At 42.6% G+C, this 20548-nt stretch overlaps 1 protein-coding gene across 1 annotated transcript; it reads left to right on the forward strand.

Annotated features, from left to right (window-relative positions):
* Positions 1 to 2630: 2630 nt before the first annotated feature.
* kctd14 (potassium channel tetramerization domain containing 14) lies at positions 2631 to 9894 on the forward strand. Its single transcript, XM_038974014.1, has 5 exons — positions 2631 to 2731; positions 3521 to 3751; positions 3904 to 4038; positions 4348 to 4500; positions 9085 to 9894. Exons 1-5 carry the CDS (start codon positions 2678 to 2680, stop codon positions 9238 to 9240), a joined length of 729 nt encoding a protein of 242 aa, XP_038829942.1. The 5' UTR covers positions 2631 to 2677; the 3' UTR covers positions 9241 to 9894.
* The last annotated feature ends 10654 nt before the right edge of the window (positions 9895 to 20548 follow it).

Raw genomic sequence — 20548 nt, forward strand, 5'->3', positions numbered from 1 at the left:
GGCCTTTCCACACTCGTGTTGTGGTTATTTACTTGTTGCTAGTAGCTTATTTTATACTGAACAAAAAAGCTGCAACAGTTTCAAAGATTTGACTTGAGTTACAGTTCATACGAGGAAATCAGTCAATTGAAATGCATTCAGTATGCCCTAATTTATGGATTTCACGACTGGGAAACATATGCATCGGGTGGTCAGATACCTTTAAAAAAAAAATGGCCTCGGCATCTCATCACGATATCTACATTCAAATTGCCAATGATAAAATGCAATTTTTTCATTGTAGTTTATGCCTACTGTTACTATAAACAAGTAACAATGTAAGTGAGTGGATGTGTGCATATGGTGTTGAGGTGCTGAAACGAAAGAACAAGCCTCCAACAGTGTTTACATGGAGTCTCCTCGGTGTATGGGGGACAGGTGTATTTATCCCTGTGACACACCTGAACCCAGGTGTCCCATTTCGCTGATGACCCACCCAGCTCTGCCCACTGATGCCATATACATGGTCTGCTGTTGTGAGGCCAGTTGGATGTACTGCCAAATTCTCTAAAGCCACCTCCAATGTTTATGGGAAAGAAACTAACATTCAATTCTCTGGCAACAGTTCTTGTGGATGGTCCTGCAGTCAGCATGCCAATTGCATGCGCCTTCAATTTGCAACATCTGTGGCGTTGTGTGGTGACAACTGCACATTTTTGTGGCCTTTTATTGTTCCCAGCACAAGGTTCATGCTGTTTAATTTAGAATGATATGCTACACCTGTCAGGTAGGTGGATTAACTTGGCAAAGGAGAAATGCTCACTAACGACTGTCAACAAATTTGAGAGGTAATCTTTGTGTGTGGAAAATGTATGGGATCATGATTTTGGTTTGCAATGGCGTTACACCACTGACATTTTGAAATGGTCCACCCACACAGACCGTGTGGTGAAGAAGGCACAATGGTGCCTTTTCAACCTCAGGAGGCTGAAGAAATGTGGCTCGGCCCCTAAGACCCTCAAACTTTTGCAGATGCACTATTGAGAGCATCCTGTCGTGCAGTATCACCACCTGGTACTGGCAACTGCAGTACTTTTCAGAGCGTGGTGCGGTCTGCCCAATGCATCACCGGTGGCACATTGCCTGCCCTACAGGACCTGATGTTACAAGAAGGCCAAAAATCAACCAGCCGAGCCATGGCCTTTTTGGGTGCATCAAAGCTGGGACTGAGAAGCTGTTTTTCCATCAAGGCGACCAGACTGTTAAATAGCCGGCCTCCACCCAGTACCCTGCCCTGAACTTAGTCACTGTCATTAGCTGGCTACCACCTGGTTATTCAACCCTATGTACATAGTCATGGGATCACTGGTCACTTTAATTTTTACATACTGTTTTACTCATTTCATGTTTATACTGTACCCTAGTCAATACCACGCCGACATTGATTGTCTTGATATCTGTATATTTCTTAATTCTTTATTTTACTTTGAGATGTGTTGGAGCTAGGAACTAGGAACACAAACATATCGATACACCCGCAATAACATGTTAAAAATGTGTATGTGACCAATAAAATTTGCTATGAAAAATGGGATCAACGCTTAACATGTTGCGTTTATATTTGTGTTCAGTGTACTTTCCCTGAAGAACTGCGCACCGTTGGGGGAAAACATGTAATTCAGTACAAACCGTCAGGCACACCCGCCCGGAGTCTTGCCTGGAGATGCAGACCATAGAAATAGTGACGCCTGAAACTCCGTATTTGACCACGCCCACAGAAACATCTCGGTGCAACTGAGGTTGTTCGATTACCGGGCTATGGCCCGAGACATAAACAGGCAGAGGAATGAGCGCGCTTCTCAAATTGAACAGTAATCATACCACCCGATCCTACATCATTAACACACGTGCTTGACATACCTCACTGTTTTAAACAGACTTCGCCGTCGGCTTTGACCGGTGTTATAATATTGATGGTTTGTATGATTGTGGCTAGATAGAGTACAGCTTCGTCTAGTTGTCGGGGATTGGGGATAAATTAATTGTACCACGAGCTAACCCTAATCATTTTCTTAACCTAATTCTAACCTGCTGTGTTCTCCTAAACTGATAAGTAAAGTAACTTCTGTCCGTAGCTGGGTTAAGTTTAGATCAAATGCTAGTTGTCAACAAACCATCAGTATCATGGACACTTACTTACAGTTGTGGCTGCTTTGCGTGATGTTTTGTCTCTACCTTCATGCCCCTTGTGCTGTTGTCTGTGCCCAATAAAGTTTGTACCATGTTTTGTGTTGCTACCATGTTGTCACGTGTTGCTGCCGTGCTATGTTGTTTTAGATCTATCTTTATGTTGTGTTGTCTCTCTCTCTGATGTGTGTTTTGTCCAAAATGTATATTTAATCCCTGCCCCCGTCCCGCAGGAGGCTTTTTGCCTTTTGGTAGGCCGTCATTGTAAATAAGAATTTGTTCTTAACTGACTTGCTAAGTTAAATAAATATCATTACGCCGGGGAACCCGGCTCATGCCCCGGAGGCAGCCTCGTTACAAAATGCAATCACTTTTCACCCGCTATAAACTCCTCCTACATGGTGAACCGGGCGATCTTAATCGAATCCCCTCACTTGCTGTTCCTTGAGCTTGTTCTAGGGAGACGTGTTGACATCATCCAAAACATTTCCCACAACAGTCGGGAAAGAAAATGAGTCTTCCAGACTCCAGATCGCCGGGCAAACATTCTTCTCCGGGGCTACAGGTAAGGAAAAAGTGTTCATTGTGAACTAGTTATTCAGTACAAGTAACTGGAATGTTTGGAGGAAGTTGCTTATTTGTTAACTTCTTCAGCTTTTCGATTATCTTCAGCCTGAGACGCTATAAAGTAGCCAAAATGTTCTCTCTAGAATAGTCTGCTTTGTCACCGATTTACGAGTTTGTTCTAAAATAGTTAGCCTTATGGTGACAAATGTGTATTCTACACTGTTACGATCTCACGCAAATCTGGGCCAGTATTCACGAAGCGTTTCAAAGTAGGAGTGCTGCTCCAGGAACAGTTTTGCATTTTATATCATAATTAATATGATTATACGTGGGACCTGTTCCTAGAGTAGCACTCCTACTCTAAGAACTAAAAGTTCTTGGCTCTCATACTGACAAGTGTGGAGGGTGTTGCTGCTCTGCTGACCAGGCAGGTAGGCACATCCTTGAGACTACAGTATTTATCTACCGTGTAGCAGGACGATTCCTTATCGCACACTGAGTCAGTCCACTTCTTGAGACAAATAGCTTAGAAATGGAACTGCTGACTGATTGCCACATTGTTATGTAGGCGGTGTCCCTACCTCTTTCATTACATAATTAAAAATATTTTTTTAAATGGTTTATTTGAAAGAATGAATTGAATGTTTATTTGTGCTTCATTGATGTGTAGTGATAGTACACAGAATTGGTGAAGTGGACCTTGACCATACTCCGTTTAGCCCGTTCCCTAACAGTTTCTAACCCTAACGGTCCCTGTACCTAACCTTAGCAGTCTCCCTGTCCCCAGAGTTGTTCTGTAGTGCAGCTGAATGTGGGTGGTCATGTGTTCACCACATCTCTGTCTACGCTGCGTAAACACCCTGACTCCCAGCTGGCCTTCATGTTCAGTAGTGGTCAGCAACCCAAACTGCCCACCGACGCCAAGGGACGCTACTTCATCGACCGCGACGGGACGCACTTCGGAGCCATTCTTCAGTTCCTACGCACCCAGCGCCTGCCCACAGAGAGTGTTCTGGAGGTTTGTGACAAACACACACACTAGCCCATATGTTGGAACCCTGAACCAATGAGGTAGCCCATCATGCATTGTCATCATCCCTGAGATCTTTTGCCCCCAGTAGTTACGAAACTTCATAATATGAGAGTCCTACGTGTGGTTGTGTGTAACAGGTTTACCAGGAGGCGCTCCACTATGACGTCAGAACCCTAGTGAAGCAGCTGCAGGACTCAGCCCAGCTGTTCGGAGAAACAGTGGGGAGGCAGCAGTTCATCTCCAGGGTCCCCAACTATCTGGAGAACCTGGAGGTACAATGGCCCTGATATAATGACAATACCTAACGCCTGGGGTGATCCAGCAGCCTAATCCGCTGTCTCTGGATTACATGTATTGAACTACTGCGGCGAGCATGAGTTCGAATCCGACCCAGTGCTCTAGCACTCTCTGCGCCCATCTACTCTATCTATCCTGTCCAGTAAACACAACAAATGTGAATGGAGTGGGACTGACCCACTCCTTAACAAAAATACAAAAACTGCCTCTACATCGTCCCTGTCAAATAACTGATATAAATAAATATGAGATATTATTTATGGTCACTGTTATATGACTACCAGGTGTTGGTGAGAGTGGCCCGAGCAGAAGCCATCGCTGCCCGTCACTCTGCTGTCATCGTTTGTGTTCTGAGGACCGAGGAGGACCTGGGTCGCTATGACCATGCCGTCAACAACCTGGAGGAACAGGAAGTGGTGCGGTTCGGACCGTGGAAGGTGTGTAACTGTACTTGTGTTTCGGTGTGTGTACCTGTACTTAGTTTGTGTATGACTACTACTGATGCCACAAAGGCACTTTAAACTGGAAAGTTTTTTTTTTTCGTGACAGTTCCTCTTTAAATGGTGCTGGGGTTTCTCTTTCAAATACTCGTTTTGATGTCTCACGATGGGATTTGCTGGATATGAGGATCACTACGGAAGAACCAGTCACACAACGTGTTACACGGCTAGCTACCGAGACCTGGTTAGCCCACGCTGCAATACATAAGCTAACTTGGTTAGCTCGCTGGAAAGCAAGCTAACCACACTAGCATTCATACGTGCACAGTGGCAGTGTTACTAGCTCCCTTCTCGTTTATTTTAACCTACGTTCACTTGTTTGTGCTAATTAATTTATACAGACGCTTTAGCCTTGTGGCTCTACGGTCGTGGGAGACTTATCAGCCTGAAGTCAAAAACTGCGCCCATGCGGTTCCCTTTGGCTAGCACTGTGCTAGCTAAAGCGCACCGTAGCCACGCAAGGTAGCTGCTAGCTAGCTAATGCCTTACTAGCCTCGTGGCTATAGCGTTCATACTGTGCTAACTAGCCATTAGCCGCAAGGCTTCTAACAAGCTAATCACTGGAACCACCACATTCTTGCGCTTACGGTTCCATAATTGCGAGAAAGGATTATCACTTTTTTGTGCTTCAACTGCTTGGAAGGGAACATGCTCAGGCAGCACTCGACGACCCCAAGTACTGTGAGCACTGCAAAACGCTGACTAGGGCGTGTTTGAGGAGGAGGCTCAATTGTGCCTCTGTCACCCCCCCTTCACTGCAAATCCACCGGACGAGGATGAGCTTCAGCTCCACACAACCCCGACCCCATTTGTGGTGAGGTTATGGATTCAGATTGTCATTGGGTCTACACTCATGTAGCCTTAATTAATTAATGCATCTAGCAAAAAATGCACTTTTTTTGTAGAAAGAAATGTTGGGACACGTAAAAGGGGCTGAGATACAGGTCCAGAGACTGAAGAGGAAGTGAGAGACCCCACAATTTTTTTTTTTTTTAATTCTTGTTCAATGAACTAAGTAGATCATAGACACCAATGCAATAGCAACTGGCTATGGCAGACACACTCAGTTAAATAGACTAGAACAACAACAACAAAAATGGCATGGTAAAACGCCTTAGTGAACTACGCTATATATACAGACGTATGTGGAAACCCCTTCAAATTAGTGAACTCGGCTATTTCAGCCACACCCATTGCTGACAGGTGTATAAAATTAGAAACACAGCCATGCAATCTCCATAGACAAACATTGGCTGTAGAATGGCCTTACTGAAGAGCTCAGTGACTTTCAACGTGGCATCGTTAGTTTGTAAAATGTCTGCCCTGCTAGAGCTGCCCGGGTCAACTGTAAGTTGTGAAGTGGAAACTTCTAAGTGCAACAACCGCTCAGCCATGAAGTGGTAGGACACACAAGCTCACAGAACGGAACCGCCGAGTGCTGTAGCACGTAAAAATAGTCTGTCCTCGGTTGCAACACTCACTACCAAGTTCCAAACTGCCTCTGGAAGAAATGTTAGCACAAGGACTGTTAGTCTGGAGCTTCATATCGATACACCCGCAATAACATGTTAAAAATGTTAGCCACCCTTTGCCTTGATGACAGCTTTGCATGCTCTTGGCATTTTCTCAACCAGCTTCATGAGGTAGTCACCTGGAATGCTTTTCTAACAGTCTTGAAGGAGTTCCCACATATGCTGAGCACTTGTTGGCTGCTTTTCCTTCACTCTGCGGTCTGACTCATCCCACAACATCTCAATTTGGTTGAGCTCGGGGGATTGTGGAGGCTAGGTCATCTGATGCAGCACTCCATCACTCTAAATCTAGGTAAAATAGCCCTTACACAGCCTGGAGGTGTGTTGGGTCATTTCCCTTTGAAAAACAAATGATAGTCCCACAATGCCCAAACCAGATGGGATGGCGTATCGCTGTAGAGATTGCTGTGGTAGCCTGCTGTTTAAGTGTGCTTTGAATTCTAAATAAATCACAGACCGTGTCACCTGGACTGCACCCCCATACCATAACACCACCTCCACCATGCTTTACGGTGGGAAATACAAATGCGGAGATCATCCGTTCACCCACTCCGCGTCTCACAAAGACACGGCGGTTGGGACCAGAAATCTCCAATTTGGATTCCAGACCAAAGGACAGATTTCCACTGAGCTAATGTCCATTGCTCGTGTTTCTTGGCCCAAGCAAGTCGTCTTATTGGTGTCCTTTAGTAGTGGTTTCTTTGCAGCAATTTGACCAAGAAGACCTGATTCACAGTCTCCGCTGAACAGTTGATGTTGAGATGTCTGTTACTTGAACTCTGTGAAGCATTTATTTGGGCTTCAGTTTCTGAGGCTGGTATCTCTAATGAACTTCTCCTCTGCAGCAGAGGTAACTCTCTGGGTCTTCCAATCCTGTGGCGTCCTCATGAGAGCCAGTTTCATCATAGCGCTTGATGAAATTTTCCGGATTGACTGACCTTCATGTCTTAAAGTAATAATGGACTGTCGTTTCTCTTTGCTTATTTGAGCAGTTCTTGCCATAATATGGACTTGGTCTTTTACCAAATAGGGCTATCTTCTGTATACCCCCTACCTTGTCACAACACAACTGGAAGGAAAGAAATTCTCACAAATGTAACTTTAACAAGGCACACCTGTTAATTGAAATGCATTCCAGGTGACTACCTCATGAAGCTGGTTGAGAGAATGCAAAGGGTGGCTAATTTGAAGAATCTGAATTTGTTTAACACTTTTTTTGGTTACTACATGATTCCATACGTGTTATTTCATAGTTTTGATGTCATCATTATTATTCTGCAATGTAGAAAAATAGTAAAAATAAAGAAACCCTGGAATGAGTAGGTGTTCTAAATCTTTTGACCGGTAGTGTGTTTCCTTTGCAGCAGCACACTTTCGTGGTCTTGCTCCGATGGGAAAATGGAGGATCTGCACTTTACTCCCAAGCGCCCTCCTCCCCTATACTCTCCCCTTTGCGCCTTTTCAGGTTTCCTGCCAGGTTGTCCGCTCTCCCTCTGGTCTCATCAGACAAATGGAGCATGATGACAGATTGCCAGTTGGCATTTATCATGGTCGTCTTCCCATGCCCTGCAGCATTTTGCCTCGAAACTGTCTCTTGTGCGCAAGCGAACATTCATGAGTGCACCTCCTCGGAACGCCACCAGGGGGTGCCACCACTTTAGGTGAGCGAGGAAGGGAATGAAACCTGACAACACTTTCCCATTCTTTTGGTGGATTCCTGTCGCTCTCGCACAGTTCATTACTGGAGTTTCATATGTTTGGGTTCCCAGGGGATCAGGCTTTCTTGACTTACTACGAAACTCCCTTTTTGGGAATTTTTGTCAAGCCATCGGCAGCTCGGCTCAATTGATGGAGAACCCTGTCTATTGAGCTAGAGGACAGTCTACAGTATTTAATTACTTATACTTTTTATATTTTTAAGAAAAGAGAAAGGGGGAAACAGCACCCTTATCAGGCGACAGAGCCTGGTTCACGCAGTTGGACCACTGCCTGCTTTGCCTCCTTTTACTGGAGCGAGCGGCTGAGGATACTTTTGCTGTTGTTAACCTTCCTCCTCGGAGTAGAGCCAAGACAGATCAGACACTGCTGTACTGCAAGGGTGATATCTTGTTTTTTTTTCTCTGGTAAGCAGAGTGATGGAACAAGCCTTATCCCTCATCTTAGAGCCTCTCAACAGCCAGGGAAGCTCTGGTTGCCAGAGATCACTCTCCTGCTTTACAACCAGCTCTGGCAGCTACAATTACCCAGGGATCTTTTGGCCCAAGCAAACAAGTTTTCCACCCTGCCCCAGGAACCATTGCCCTCTGGGCCTGGCCCATGAGCGGATGAATCTGAATGCGACAAGCTTTCCACTCCAAGTCAATGAGACTATCCAGAGTGCCGGTGTCTCTTCTACACTGTATGGAACTAGTGGTGTGTTTTTGAGAAGTGGCTATCCCATTGGATAGTGGAGGCTGTTATACAGGCCACCCCACATACATTTGAGGTTTTACCGACTGGATGTCACTACACCTTTCTTTGGCGCATACTGCCCTCAGTGTCAGAGCCTGAGGGTTGATCATGTCGCACCGTGATACGGGAGTTGGGCATATCCCATAGTGAAACATTGAATCAAGTATTTGAAAGCTAACTCAAGGTTAATTGCGTAACCCCGGGTTCTCTGAGAATATTGGTGCGATGTCTCACTGCATTTCCCTGCTCGCATGAGTGCAGTGAAGAAGAGGCATGCTTGAGATTGATCAGTGTGGGGAGAGTGGCGCCTTATAAAGAGGGAGGGACACCTCATTCGCCATTCAACATTCAACCTATCTGTCTCCGACAGACGTTGTGTGATTGGTGATTCCGCCTATCCAGTGAATCCCATAGTGAGACATCATTCACACTCATATTCTCAGAGAACCAGGGTTAGGCAGAGAACATGGGTTACGCAAGTAACCTTGAGTTGTGTGGTTTATGTTTCTCTCATTGTGTGTGTTTGTGTGCGCTACAGGCCCCTCCGACTGCCATTGACCTGTTGGACTGCATCAAGATGGATGTAGAGGCCAGGGGATACAAAGTGAGATACGAGCCTCACAGCTCAGACAGAGGCTTTCTGTTCAAGACCAATGATGGCTTCCTGTACAAACTCATCTTCACTTGGTGGTAACAGAATGACAAGTGTGTGGTGTAGAACATCTATCACCTTCTGATTCTCTACACTTCTCCAGAAGTGTGCTCTCCCCCTCATGCATTTAAAACCATTTGATTTTTGTTAACGAGTCTGGAAGGTGTTTTCACCATATTTATTACACCAGTCCGTTCCTTTTAAATCCACGAGGGGGACTGTATGAGTGCTCACTTCACCCTTCACTTTCCCAGACAGAGACGTGCACAGAGATTATATTAGAATCTATTTAGAAATTAATTGGATCATATTGAAGTTCTAATGTGTCATTCTATGGAGGTGTGTATTTATAGATGTACATTCCCCTACGTATTTATTTGGACAGTGAAGCTAAAACGTTTAATTGGGATCTGTACTCCAGCATTTGGATTTGAGATCAAATGTTTCATATGAGGCGACAATACAGACTGTCACCTTTTATTTTAGGGTATTTTCATACATATTTACTGTTTTATGTATCTAATCCCCCCCCCCCCCCCATTTGAAGGTGTATAACACTGGTTAGCCCTATCAATCCCGAGACAACAGCAAAAATCAGCATGTCAAACCAAAAACAGGTTTTTCAAAATGTTTGCTAATTTATAATACAAAAAAACTACAGAAATATCACATTTACATAAGTATTCTGACCCTTTACTCAGTACTTTGTTGAAGCACCTTTGGCAGCAATTACAGCCTTGAGTCTTCTTGCGTATGACTCTACAAGCTTGGCACACCTGTATTTGGGGAGTTTCTCTCATTCTTCTCTGCAGATGCTCTCAAGCTCTGTCAGGTTCGATGGGGAGCGTTGCTGCACAGCTACTTTTAGGTCTTTCCAGAGATGTTCAAGTCCAGGCTCTGGCTGGGCCACTCAAGGACATTCAGAGACTTGTCCCGAAGCCACTCCTGCTTGGTCTTAGCTGTGTGCCTAGGGTCATTGTCCTGGTGAATATTCGCCCCAGTCTGATGTCCTGAAAACTCTGGAGCAGGTTTTCATCAAGGATCTCTCTGTACTTTGCTTCGTTCATCTTTGCCTCAATCCTGACTAGTCTCCCTGACGCTGTAAAAACTCTCCACAGCATGATGCTGTCACCACCATGCTTCACCCTAGGGATGGTGCCAGTTTCCTCCAGATGTGATGCTTGACATTTAGGCCAAAGAGTTCAATCTTGGTTTCATCAGACCAGAGAATCTTGTTTCTCATGGTCTGAGAGTCTTTAGGTGCCTTTTGGCAGACTCCAAGCAGGCTGTCATGTCTTTAACTGAGGAGTGGCTTTCGTCGGGCCACTCTACCATAAAGGCCTGATTGGTGGAGTGCTGCAGAGATGGTTGTCCTTCTGGAAGGTTCTCCCGTCTCTACAGAGAAACTCTGGAGCTCTGTCGGGGTCAACCATCGGGTTCTTGGTCACCTCTCTGACCAAGGCCCTGGTCCCCCGATTGCTTAATTTGGCTGGGCGGCCAGCTCTAGGAAGAGTCTTGGTAGTTCCAAACTTCTTCCATTTAAGAATGATGGAGACATTTTTTGGTAACCTTTCCCAGATCTGTGCCATGACACAATCATGTCTTGGGGCTCTATGGAAAATTCCTTCGACCTCATGGCATGGTTTTTGCTCTGACATGCACTGTCAACTGTGACCTTATATAGATCGGTATGTGTCTTTCCAAATCATGTCCACTCAATTGAATTTACCACAGGTGGACTCCAAGTTGTATAAACATCTCAAGGATGACCAATGGAAACAGGATGCACCAATTTCGAGTTTCATAGCAAAGGGTCTGAATACTTATGTAAATACTTTAAAAAAATATTTTGTACATTTGCAAAACATTTCTCAACCTGTTTTTCGCTTTGTCATTATTGGGTATTGTGTGTTGCGGAGGATAATTTTTCTTAAATCCATTTTATTCTGTAACATAGAAAAATCTAGAAAAAGTAAAGGGATCTGAATACTTTCCGAATGCACTCTATTTACCCTCACAATGAAGTGTTTTACAATTATTATTTTGGGGGGGACCACCAAGGTTACAAGTAGGACACAACAAAATTTGACAACAGTTGCTTTCATGAGTTTATTGACAAATGTCAATTAAAGTATCAACCTGATACATTTAATTGATATGAATGCTGTAAGTACTGAGATTGTTTGATTAGTGACGGTGTCAACTCTGGAGTTTGCGACATCAACTATCTGAGCTTATTACAGTATTATAGACATTGTGTCCGGGGTTTCCTATGATCTTCTATGTAGAATGATCCCTTACCTTCTAACCAGTGGTGTAAAGTACTTAAGTAAAAAATACTTGAAAGTACTACTTAAATAGTTTTTAGGGGTATCTGTACTTTACTATTTATATTTTTGACAACTTTTGCTTCACTACATTCCTAAAGAAAATGATGTACTTTTTACTTCATACATTTTCCCTGACACCCAAATGTACTCGTTACATTTTGAATGCTTAGCAGGACAGAAATTGCCTAATTCACACACTTATCAAAAGAACATCCCTACTGACCCTGATCTGTCATTCTCACTAAACACATGCTTCGTTTGTAAATGATGTCTGAGTGTTGGAGCATGCCCCTCGCTATCTGTAAAATAAAATAAAATGATGCCATCTGGTTTGCTTTATGTAAGGAATTTGAAATTATTGATACTTAAGTATATTTAAAACCAAATACTTTTACTCAACTAGTATTTTACTGGGTGACTTTTACTTGAGTCATTTTCTATTAAGGTATCTTTACTTTTACTCAAGTATGACTATTGGGTTATTTTTCCACCACTGCTTCCAACGACTCTTATGTAGGTTGTGAGAGTCATAGAGCAAGACGTTGGTTGTTGCTCTAACCATCCGGACTCTTGTCTCAAACACAGCTGTTGCTCAGCCATTCATGACATCAGTGGAATGGAACTTTGCCGAAATAGGCCAGGATTCAATCCGATCACCCCTTTTCGTCTATGCACCATTTTAAAGGCAATGTTACCCTTGTTGCAAAGATAACATTCAAAGTAAACGCTGCAGATATTGGCTCAATCCTTTAATGTCAAATGCGCTACAATGCGGCTGAATGCTGGCCTTAGCAAAAATACAAGTTCCAGCTCAACAATGGCTATCACAGTACCTAACTCCTGACACCATACACACAACAGGATGTGTATCATGATGAGTAACCTTGCTTGGGACCTTGTGGTAGACTGTTTTTAGAGAGACCTGGGTTAAATCTAGTCTGTCCTCAGATGGGTCTAGAAGTGTCACAGAGGCTGTTTGGTCATTTGGTGAACCACACTGGCATGTTGATTTTACCTTGTGTGAGACCAGAAGACTTGCTTTTGCTCCCCCGAGATAAAAACAGATTACACCTTGGAACTGTTTTGTGGTTGTGCCCTGCTCAAGGGCATAACAGCAGGAGATGGCATCTAGGATAAAATACCAACAGCTTTCCATTTGCCGGTTCACATCCACCAGATTTTTCCATTTAGTACAAGGATTCAAACCAGCAACCCTCCGGTTGTTGGCCCGACCCTCTAACCTCTAGGCTACATGCAGCACCATAGTTCAGCAAAGTAACAAGTGACACAGATTGGAACCTAGTCGATAACAACAAAAACTCTGGCTCATACGTGCCAGATTTCTTCTGTTAGCCCTGGGATTCAAACCGGCAACCTCCCAGTTACAAGCTTGCCACTTTAACCTCTAAGTGTCAAAAAAGGTTTCTAAACACAAAACCATGGTTTACAGAACCACCTTCGTTACACTCCACCACCCATTTCACCTCATAGATACCTATCCATGTCACAGCATCAATGGGATAGCACGAGTGTCTAACCTAGATCTCCTGCAGGCCACAAGACTGCGTTACCCTGCTAAACTTAAGTGTAGGCATTAGCTCAGGGAGCTTACACAAATATTTAGGTCTCAGACAAGTTTAATTACACCTACATCACTTTTCCGGTTCTGTCCCCTACTGCCTTGGTGGCCATGAATAAAGGCACTTTGCCCTTAATCTTCTGCAAGGACAAGGCTGGCCCTGTTCTGTGTTTTGGTGTGTCATAGGTTTGGATACGGTGACAACACAAACATGTTACCATTATACAATATACTTTTATTTTGAAATTAAAATGTTGCTTGAGTATGTGAAATTTTGTCACGTGCCTGTCTCCTGTATGTGTGTTTTGGCAACATCAAAGGGGGTATACATAATGCATTCTTAATGCCTTAATCACACCTACAGCCTTCACACCGCAGCATCATCTGGATATGTGTGCAACAAAAGTTCAACATTCACCGACTACCATTTCTGTCTACGCATACAGTTTGACCACACTGCAACGCAACTCTGAAAGGCAATGCAGTGTTCCATTGGATATTTAATGTACTTCTGGTGTACCAAAATGCAATGACGCGGTCGGTGTGATTGAGGCGTAACACCTTTATGCAGGGGTGGCTTGGCCATCTGGTAATTCTGGCAAATGGACGATTTTTGCACTTACCTGATCAAGATGGTCCGGTTTTCTGAATGGCTGAGCTGATGTCTCTCAAAAATGTCAAACATGTATCAGCATAGAGACCCACTCTGACTCTGTCATCAGTCAGCCCAGATCTTGGATTGTAAAAAACTGACAGATGGTGCCAAAAAAGTTAGACTCAAAAATAGGCTATTGAGGTATACGCTGCTAAATGTGTGAAATTAACCGACTTAATTTCTAAAAGTTCTGGTTCTGCTGGTGTGAATGTTTTCTCAGCTGCTGCTGAGAAAATGGAGAACGACACACACACTGACAGATTTCACTTACTGCTGCCATTTACAGTTTGCCTGTATATCGTATGAAATAGTATGCTAATTATCAAATACAAGTCATGTATTACAATGAAACACTGAATTAATGCATAATAATTGCTAAATAATATTTTAAAGGTCAATTCGGAGACTGTATTTTAATAGTTTTATCTGTTTATTCTGAATTTGTCTCTTCAGCCAGCCAGTGGGTCTTAGTTTATGATCTGGGAGAGGGAGAGACTGCCAGATCCTTAATGTAGCCATTGAATGTATTATACAGCCAAAACATTAAGGAACTGTTACTCTCCCTCTCTAGACGTAAAGGCTCCTGCCTTCATAAAATAATTCATAACCCCTTCATGAATATTGCAGTATCATTCATAATAACCTTCATACCACATTAATACCCGATGAAGATCCTTTCAGGATCAAAATGTTGTTTGTTTGTGAATAAAGGTACCTCGTGGAGCTGATGTGTGTGCGGGCTCTATTTAATACAACATCAATCACATGTAATCTTCAAAACAAAAGGTCTGTTTTCATTACAGTATTACTATTATTATCAAGTTATTTTATAGTAGAAATATCTGGTGGGATTGAGCTGGGTGGTGTTACTCACTAGGTTTAGGTCTGCGTCATCCAGATCTGGGTTAAAATAGTATTTGAAATCTTTCCAATAATTTGAGCGTTTGCTTGAGCCTGCCTGATGTGCTTTGCAATTTTGGGACTATTCCATGTCCATCATAAGGGAAATAATAAATAAAAATATTGATTTTGGTAAGTTAATACATGATTGGTTGAAGTTATTCATAAACATTTGCTAGTCTCCTGATAACGTAATAACCACCGGATGACATAAGTAGAAAAGTTATTACGGTAACCGTTCAATATATTATGTTATCGGTTCTATTCTGTGTTACGTTCTGATTTTATTTAGAAAATTGATGTCATGAATAGTTTCATAAAGGTTTTATGAATGCCAATCTATAATTAAGTAAAGTATTACCTGTGTGTGTGTGCATTTCAATGTACTTGTGAGTGTCTACTATATGTATGAGTATAAAATTACTTTGGCGTCTCTCTGTGCATGTGTGTACAATTCGATGTGTCCTTGTGAGCAGGGTTGGGGAGTAACTGTAATCTGATAAATAAAACAACTTGAATAAGTTACATTACCAGCAAAAATATTGTAATCAGATTACACATACTTTTGAGAAAGATTACTTTAAATTCAGAAAGTATTTTATTATATATTTTTTCCACCTTTATTTAACCAGGTAGGCCAGTTGAGAACAAGTTCTCATTTACAACTGCGACCTGGCCAAGATAAAGCAAAGCAGTGCAACAAAAACAACAACAGAGTTACACGTCAACAAACGTACAGTCAATAACAAAATAGAAAAAAATCTATGTACAGTGTGTGCAAATGTAGGGAGGTAGGCAATAAATAGGCCATAGTGAAGAAATAATTACAATTTAGCATGAACACAGGAATGGTAGATGTGCAGATGATGATGTGCAAGTAGAGATACTGGTGTGCAAGAGGGTAAGTAATAATATTGGGACGAGGTAGTTGGGTGTGCTATTTACAGATTGGCTGTGTACAGGTACAGTGATCGGTAAGCTGCTTAAAGTTAAAGAGGGAGATATAAGACTCCAGCTTCAGTGATTTTTGCAATTCGTTCCAGTCATTGGCAGCAGAGAACTGGAAGGAAAGGCGGCCAAAGGAAGTGTTGGCTTTGGGGGTGACCAGTGAAATATACCTGCTGGAGCGCGTGCTATGGGTGGGTGCTGCTATGGTGACCAGTGAGCTGAGATAAGGCGGGGCTTTACCTAGCAAAGACTTATAGATGACCTGGAGACAGTTGGTTTGGCGATGAATATTTAGTGAGGGCCAGCCAACGAGAGCATACAGGTCGCAGTGGCGGGTAGTATATGGGGCTTTGGTGATAAAAAGGATGGCACTGTGATAGACTACATCCAGTTTGCTGAGTAGAGTGTTGGAGGCTATTTTGTAAATGACATCGCCGAAGTCAAGGATCGGTAGGATAGTCAGTTTTACGTGGGTATGTTTGGCAGCATGAGTGAAGGAGGCTTTGTAGCGAAATAGGAAGCTGATTCTAGATTTAATTTTGGATTGGAGGTGCTTAACGTGAGTCTGGAAGGAGACTTTACAGTCTTACCAGACACCTAGGTATTTGTAGTTGTCCACATATTCTAGGTCAGAACCGTCCAGAGTAGTGATGCTAGTCAGGCGGGAGGGTGCGTGCAGCAATTGGTTGAAGAGCATGCACTTAGTTTTACTAGCATTTAAAAGCAGTTGGGAGGCCACGGAAGGAGTGTTGTATGGCGTTGAAGCTCGTTTGGAGGTTTGTTAGCACAGTGTCCAAAGAAGAGCCAGATTTATACAGAATGGTGTCGTTTGTGAGAAATAAATAACAGCTTTCTATTTTCTCAATGACATTCAATTCAGCATTTAAAGTTTTAAGTTTATCACTTGAGCAATTCTGAACACAAGTCAGATACCACTATGATGACACACCAAATGCATTTGGATACTTTTTGTCTTCTTTTAATGCCATTTAAAGAGATTCTTCGATACTTTTGTATACTTTTTAGCCAGTAGTTTTGAAAGTAGCCCTCACGAGCTAAAAGTGGTCCCCAGAAATTGGTACGTCAAATACTGTATGTGCAGATATGTGTACCACGTCATTGCTCTCTCTTGCTCTGCTGTGTGTGCATCTTGCTGTCTTTCACTCAAATGGCGAGGGGCTGAAGCTCCTTAGCTAGAACCAGAATTGATAGGTGGCTGGGCCATGTGGGGGAAAATGTCGGGATAATGGCGCAGCACAGCTTCCAGTAAAATAGTAACTTTCAAACTATGGATTTCATGGCTAATTAAGGTAAGGCGGTAATTCTGCTCATAGATTATGCATGTATGAAGTGCACATTGACACATCCAGCCCAAAGCGGGAGGTTTAAAAAATTCCAGAGGATGTCTTTAAAGGCCTATTGCAGTCAAAAACATGATTTTCCTGTGTTTTATATATTTCCACACTGAGGTTGGAATAATATTGTGAAAATTATGATTTTTCCCTTTTAGTGTAAGAGCTGTTTGAAAAGACCGCCTGAAATTTCAGCCTGTTTTGGTGGGATGGCGTTTTGGCCTGCTTTGTGACATCACCAGGGGCTAAATTGGTTAAAAGAATTCCAAACCTCTCTGCAAATAAGAGCATGTTTTCCCCTCCTAATTCAGACCACTCCCAGACAGTCCTAGCAACATTACTGCTTGAGAAATTGCACTTTGCTGAGAAGCAATTTTTTAAAACCATTTTAATTGAAAACAATCACAGTAAGGTACTTAATTGTTACCCAGAAATGATTTGATATTGAGATAAAAACGGCTGCATTGAGGAAAGTAATTCAAGAATAAGTTACTGAATTTGGGTAATCCAAAAGTACAGTGCCTATAGAAGGTCACCCCCTTGAACCCCCCCCCCTCTCCCCATTTTGCTGCCTTAAAATAAAAGGGATTAAACTAGATTTGTTTTTCCTACAGATCTACAAAACCTATTAACATTTTCAATGTGAAAAAAAAAAAAAAATGTTAAATTCCTCAAAATATACAATTGGTTGTGTGAGTATTACTGTATGATGTGCATGAGTTTGTTGTAATTGGCAGTGGGTGGTGGTATGTGCATCAAATTGAGGGAAGTAGTACATACCCAGCTGGGCCGATTCCAGCTGCGAGTCGAGGCACTCGGCCGACGTCATGTGACCCGAGTCTGGGCTGCCTTAGGCAGTATTACTTATGGCTAGGATGCGGGGATTGAGCTCGGGCCGATTCCAGTGTGAGTTATCTGGCCCAAATGTATTACTTGGGGCTCGGGCCGATTGGAGCTACTCTCTGGCAGATGATTACATGGGCTGCTTTATATAACTTTTTATTTTTCCATATTTGCTCATTGTTTCTGTGATCAAAAAATACAATGAACATTTAAATTAAATTATTTTAAGATTCCTGTTTAAGTAGTATTTTGATACTTTGCAAGGCAATTGATAAGCATTAAAAACTTTGTGGATGGAGCCTCCCGAGTGGCGCAGCGGTCTAAGACACTGCTACAGATGCTAGTTCGATACCCGTGCTGGCACCGACCGGGAGACGCATGAGGAGACGCACAATTGGCCCAGCGTCGTCTGAGTTAGGGGAGGGTTTGGCCGGCCGGGATGTCCTTGTCCTATCGCGCTGTAGCGACACTTGTGGCGGGCCAGGCGCATGCACGCTGACACGGTCACCAGGTGTTTCCTCCGACACAATTTTTTTTGGGGGTGGATAGGTATAATTTCTATGCATAAAATGTATAATAGTAATATTTAAAATTACTAAATTGGGTAATTTTGTATACATTTTATTTACATTTGCATCGAGTCGCTTCTGGGGGGATTCTGGTAAGATGTCGGCTGAATTCCGGTAGACGGAAATGGCCCGATGTACTTGGGACAATTCTGGGCAGTCATTCATTCTGATTCGGCGCTGAGTCCGACACCCAATTCCGGGCCGATTCGATCAGCCACTTCTGGGCCAATTCCTCATTGCTAGCTGGGTAACATTGATTTTGGTATGTTGTCACATGATTGGTTTTTGATTAATTACATTATTCATCAAAAAAGTTGTTACTCACCGGTTAATGTTATAACTTATTACATTTAGCGGAAAAAGTTAACCGTTCAACATTTTATTATATTAATCGGCAAGTTATTACATTAACCAGTTTTATTACATAAAAAATCTAAAAAGTTATTACAAATAGAAAAATTGTTTATTACATCAACCGTTGGAAAATGTATTACATTAACTGGTGTTACAGACCTCACTGACCATTTTACTCGCCCTAGCAGAGCTGGTTAGACTTGTTTTCAAATTATCTGGACAGGTGAGGGACTATACCATAACCGGGTTACTGTTTTGCATGTACAAGACACATTCAAGAAACACCCACATCTAAGCACGCTTCCAAGACACAAATCTCACATTTCTTAATGAGGGCGAGGAAAACCGAGGCAAAATCATCCAATCCAGCCCGTCTAACTTAAATGGGTGTACACTCCAGTTAAAACCAGTGGGACCATACTCACAAACTTTTGCTTAACTCGAAAGTGATGGGATAAGAATGTGACAAAGTAGCTGATTATCAAAATGTATCTAAAACGTTCATGTCCATTTAGCCTCATAATATGCAATATATGGTTATTAGGCCCTAGCAGTGTGTTTGTAAACAAGGCTGGAGAAAGAAATAGGTCATTATTAAATGTATTATTCTTCTTTATTTTTCAAGGTGTTGGCTGCACTTCCCTTCTCAACACACTAACACAATGTCAGGAACTAGTCACTTTAAACTGTGAGCTATTTGTCCAGACCCATTTCCACACGTGATCTAGTTACTTTGATTATCAGAACGTGCCAGTGGACTTCTGGTAAGAATGCTTTTGTGAAAATGTGTTGGATCACGTCCAACTACATCACTGTTTTTTAATTGGCAGATACGGCATCTGTTACCAGATATAATTATGTGCTTTGCCGATCAGTGTCGTGGCTCCTTTTTTCCTCAAATTGTTATCCTTTTTCTTCTCCTTCTTTCTAGGCCTACAGTACACTTTCAGAGCCTACCCTCCCAGAGGGGATGACGGAAGGGTTGTGTCCCAAATGGCACCCTACAACTTTTTTTTCATACTTTTTACAGGATGGATGGAATACATTGACCAATGTGTATTATAAATACATCATGACCCTCACAGGATTATTTGGGTCAAACACATCTCACAGTGACCCTGGAGAAACTAGATGCCTTATCTCAAGAAAGGTATCTGGCCAGTTCTGACACTAAAGCTTTTTAACGACACACAGTTCAAGCCACACTTCAACACATTGATTGAAAATGTCTCTATGTTCTATTCTCTTAGCAGATAGCTTCTCGGGGCTTGATCTAACATAAGTTTACATATTCTTGACCATATCATTATTTTCACTCTCAGGTCACAGGTCAAAAATGTGTGTTTATAGTTTCTTTCATTGTTGCATCATTCACACCAGACCAGTCTGAAGGGAGGCCATTAAGCCTAATGCCACTCTCCACCTTCATGGGACTAACCCTTTAATTGGTGTAACGAGAGACAAGAGACGGCGACCAAGGGCTACCTCTGTGGTTGTTTCAGCCTCTCTGGTCTCACAGGTAGGTGTTGGTAAATTGTTTTCAAGGGAATTGAGAGATACAGTGGACTAATGACCTGTTCTCTGAAGACTGACAGACAAATTCAGTAAACATGTTTTCTTGCTCAATTGACCAGCTTCTATATGCTATACCCTAAGACATGAGGATAATGGACAGGCATTCAAGTCGTCTACTTAGCCTCCCAATGTCTTTGGGTTTTTATGTGGTATACACTTTGTTATATCTCAAACACACAATATTACATACCATTGTTTACCTTCCCTTGAAGATATAACCATATAAATAGGGTGGCAGAATGTTA

The sequence above is a fragment of the Salvelinus namaycush genome, chromosome 34 (genome assembly GCF_016432855.1).
Source record: "Salvelinus namaycush isolate Seneca chromosome 34, SaNama_1.0, whole genome shotgun sequence".
In the NCBI taxonomy this organism is placed as follows: domain Eukaryota; kingdom Metazoa; phylum Chordata; class Actinopteri; order Salmoniformes; family Salmonidae; genus Salvelinus; species Salvelinus namaycush.

Excerpts from the sequence above, each read along its gene's own strand:
- kctd14 (XM_038974014.1), top strand. The coding sequence starts at position 2,678 with ATGAGTCTTCCAGACTCCAGATCGCCGGGCAAACATTCTTCTCCGGGG. Across the intron at positions 2,732-3,520 it reads ATTCTTCTCCGGGGCTACAG|AGTTGTTCTGTAGTGCAGCT; the intron begins GTAAGGAAAAAG and ends CCCTGTCCCCAG. Across the intron at positions 4,039-4,347 it reads ACTATCTGGAGAACCTGGAG|GTGTTGGTGAGAGTGGCCCG; the intron begins GTACAATGGCCC and ends TATGACTACCAG.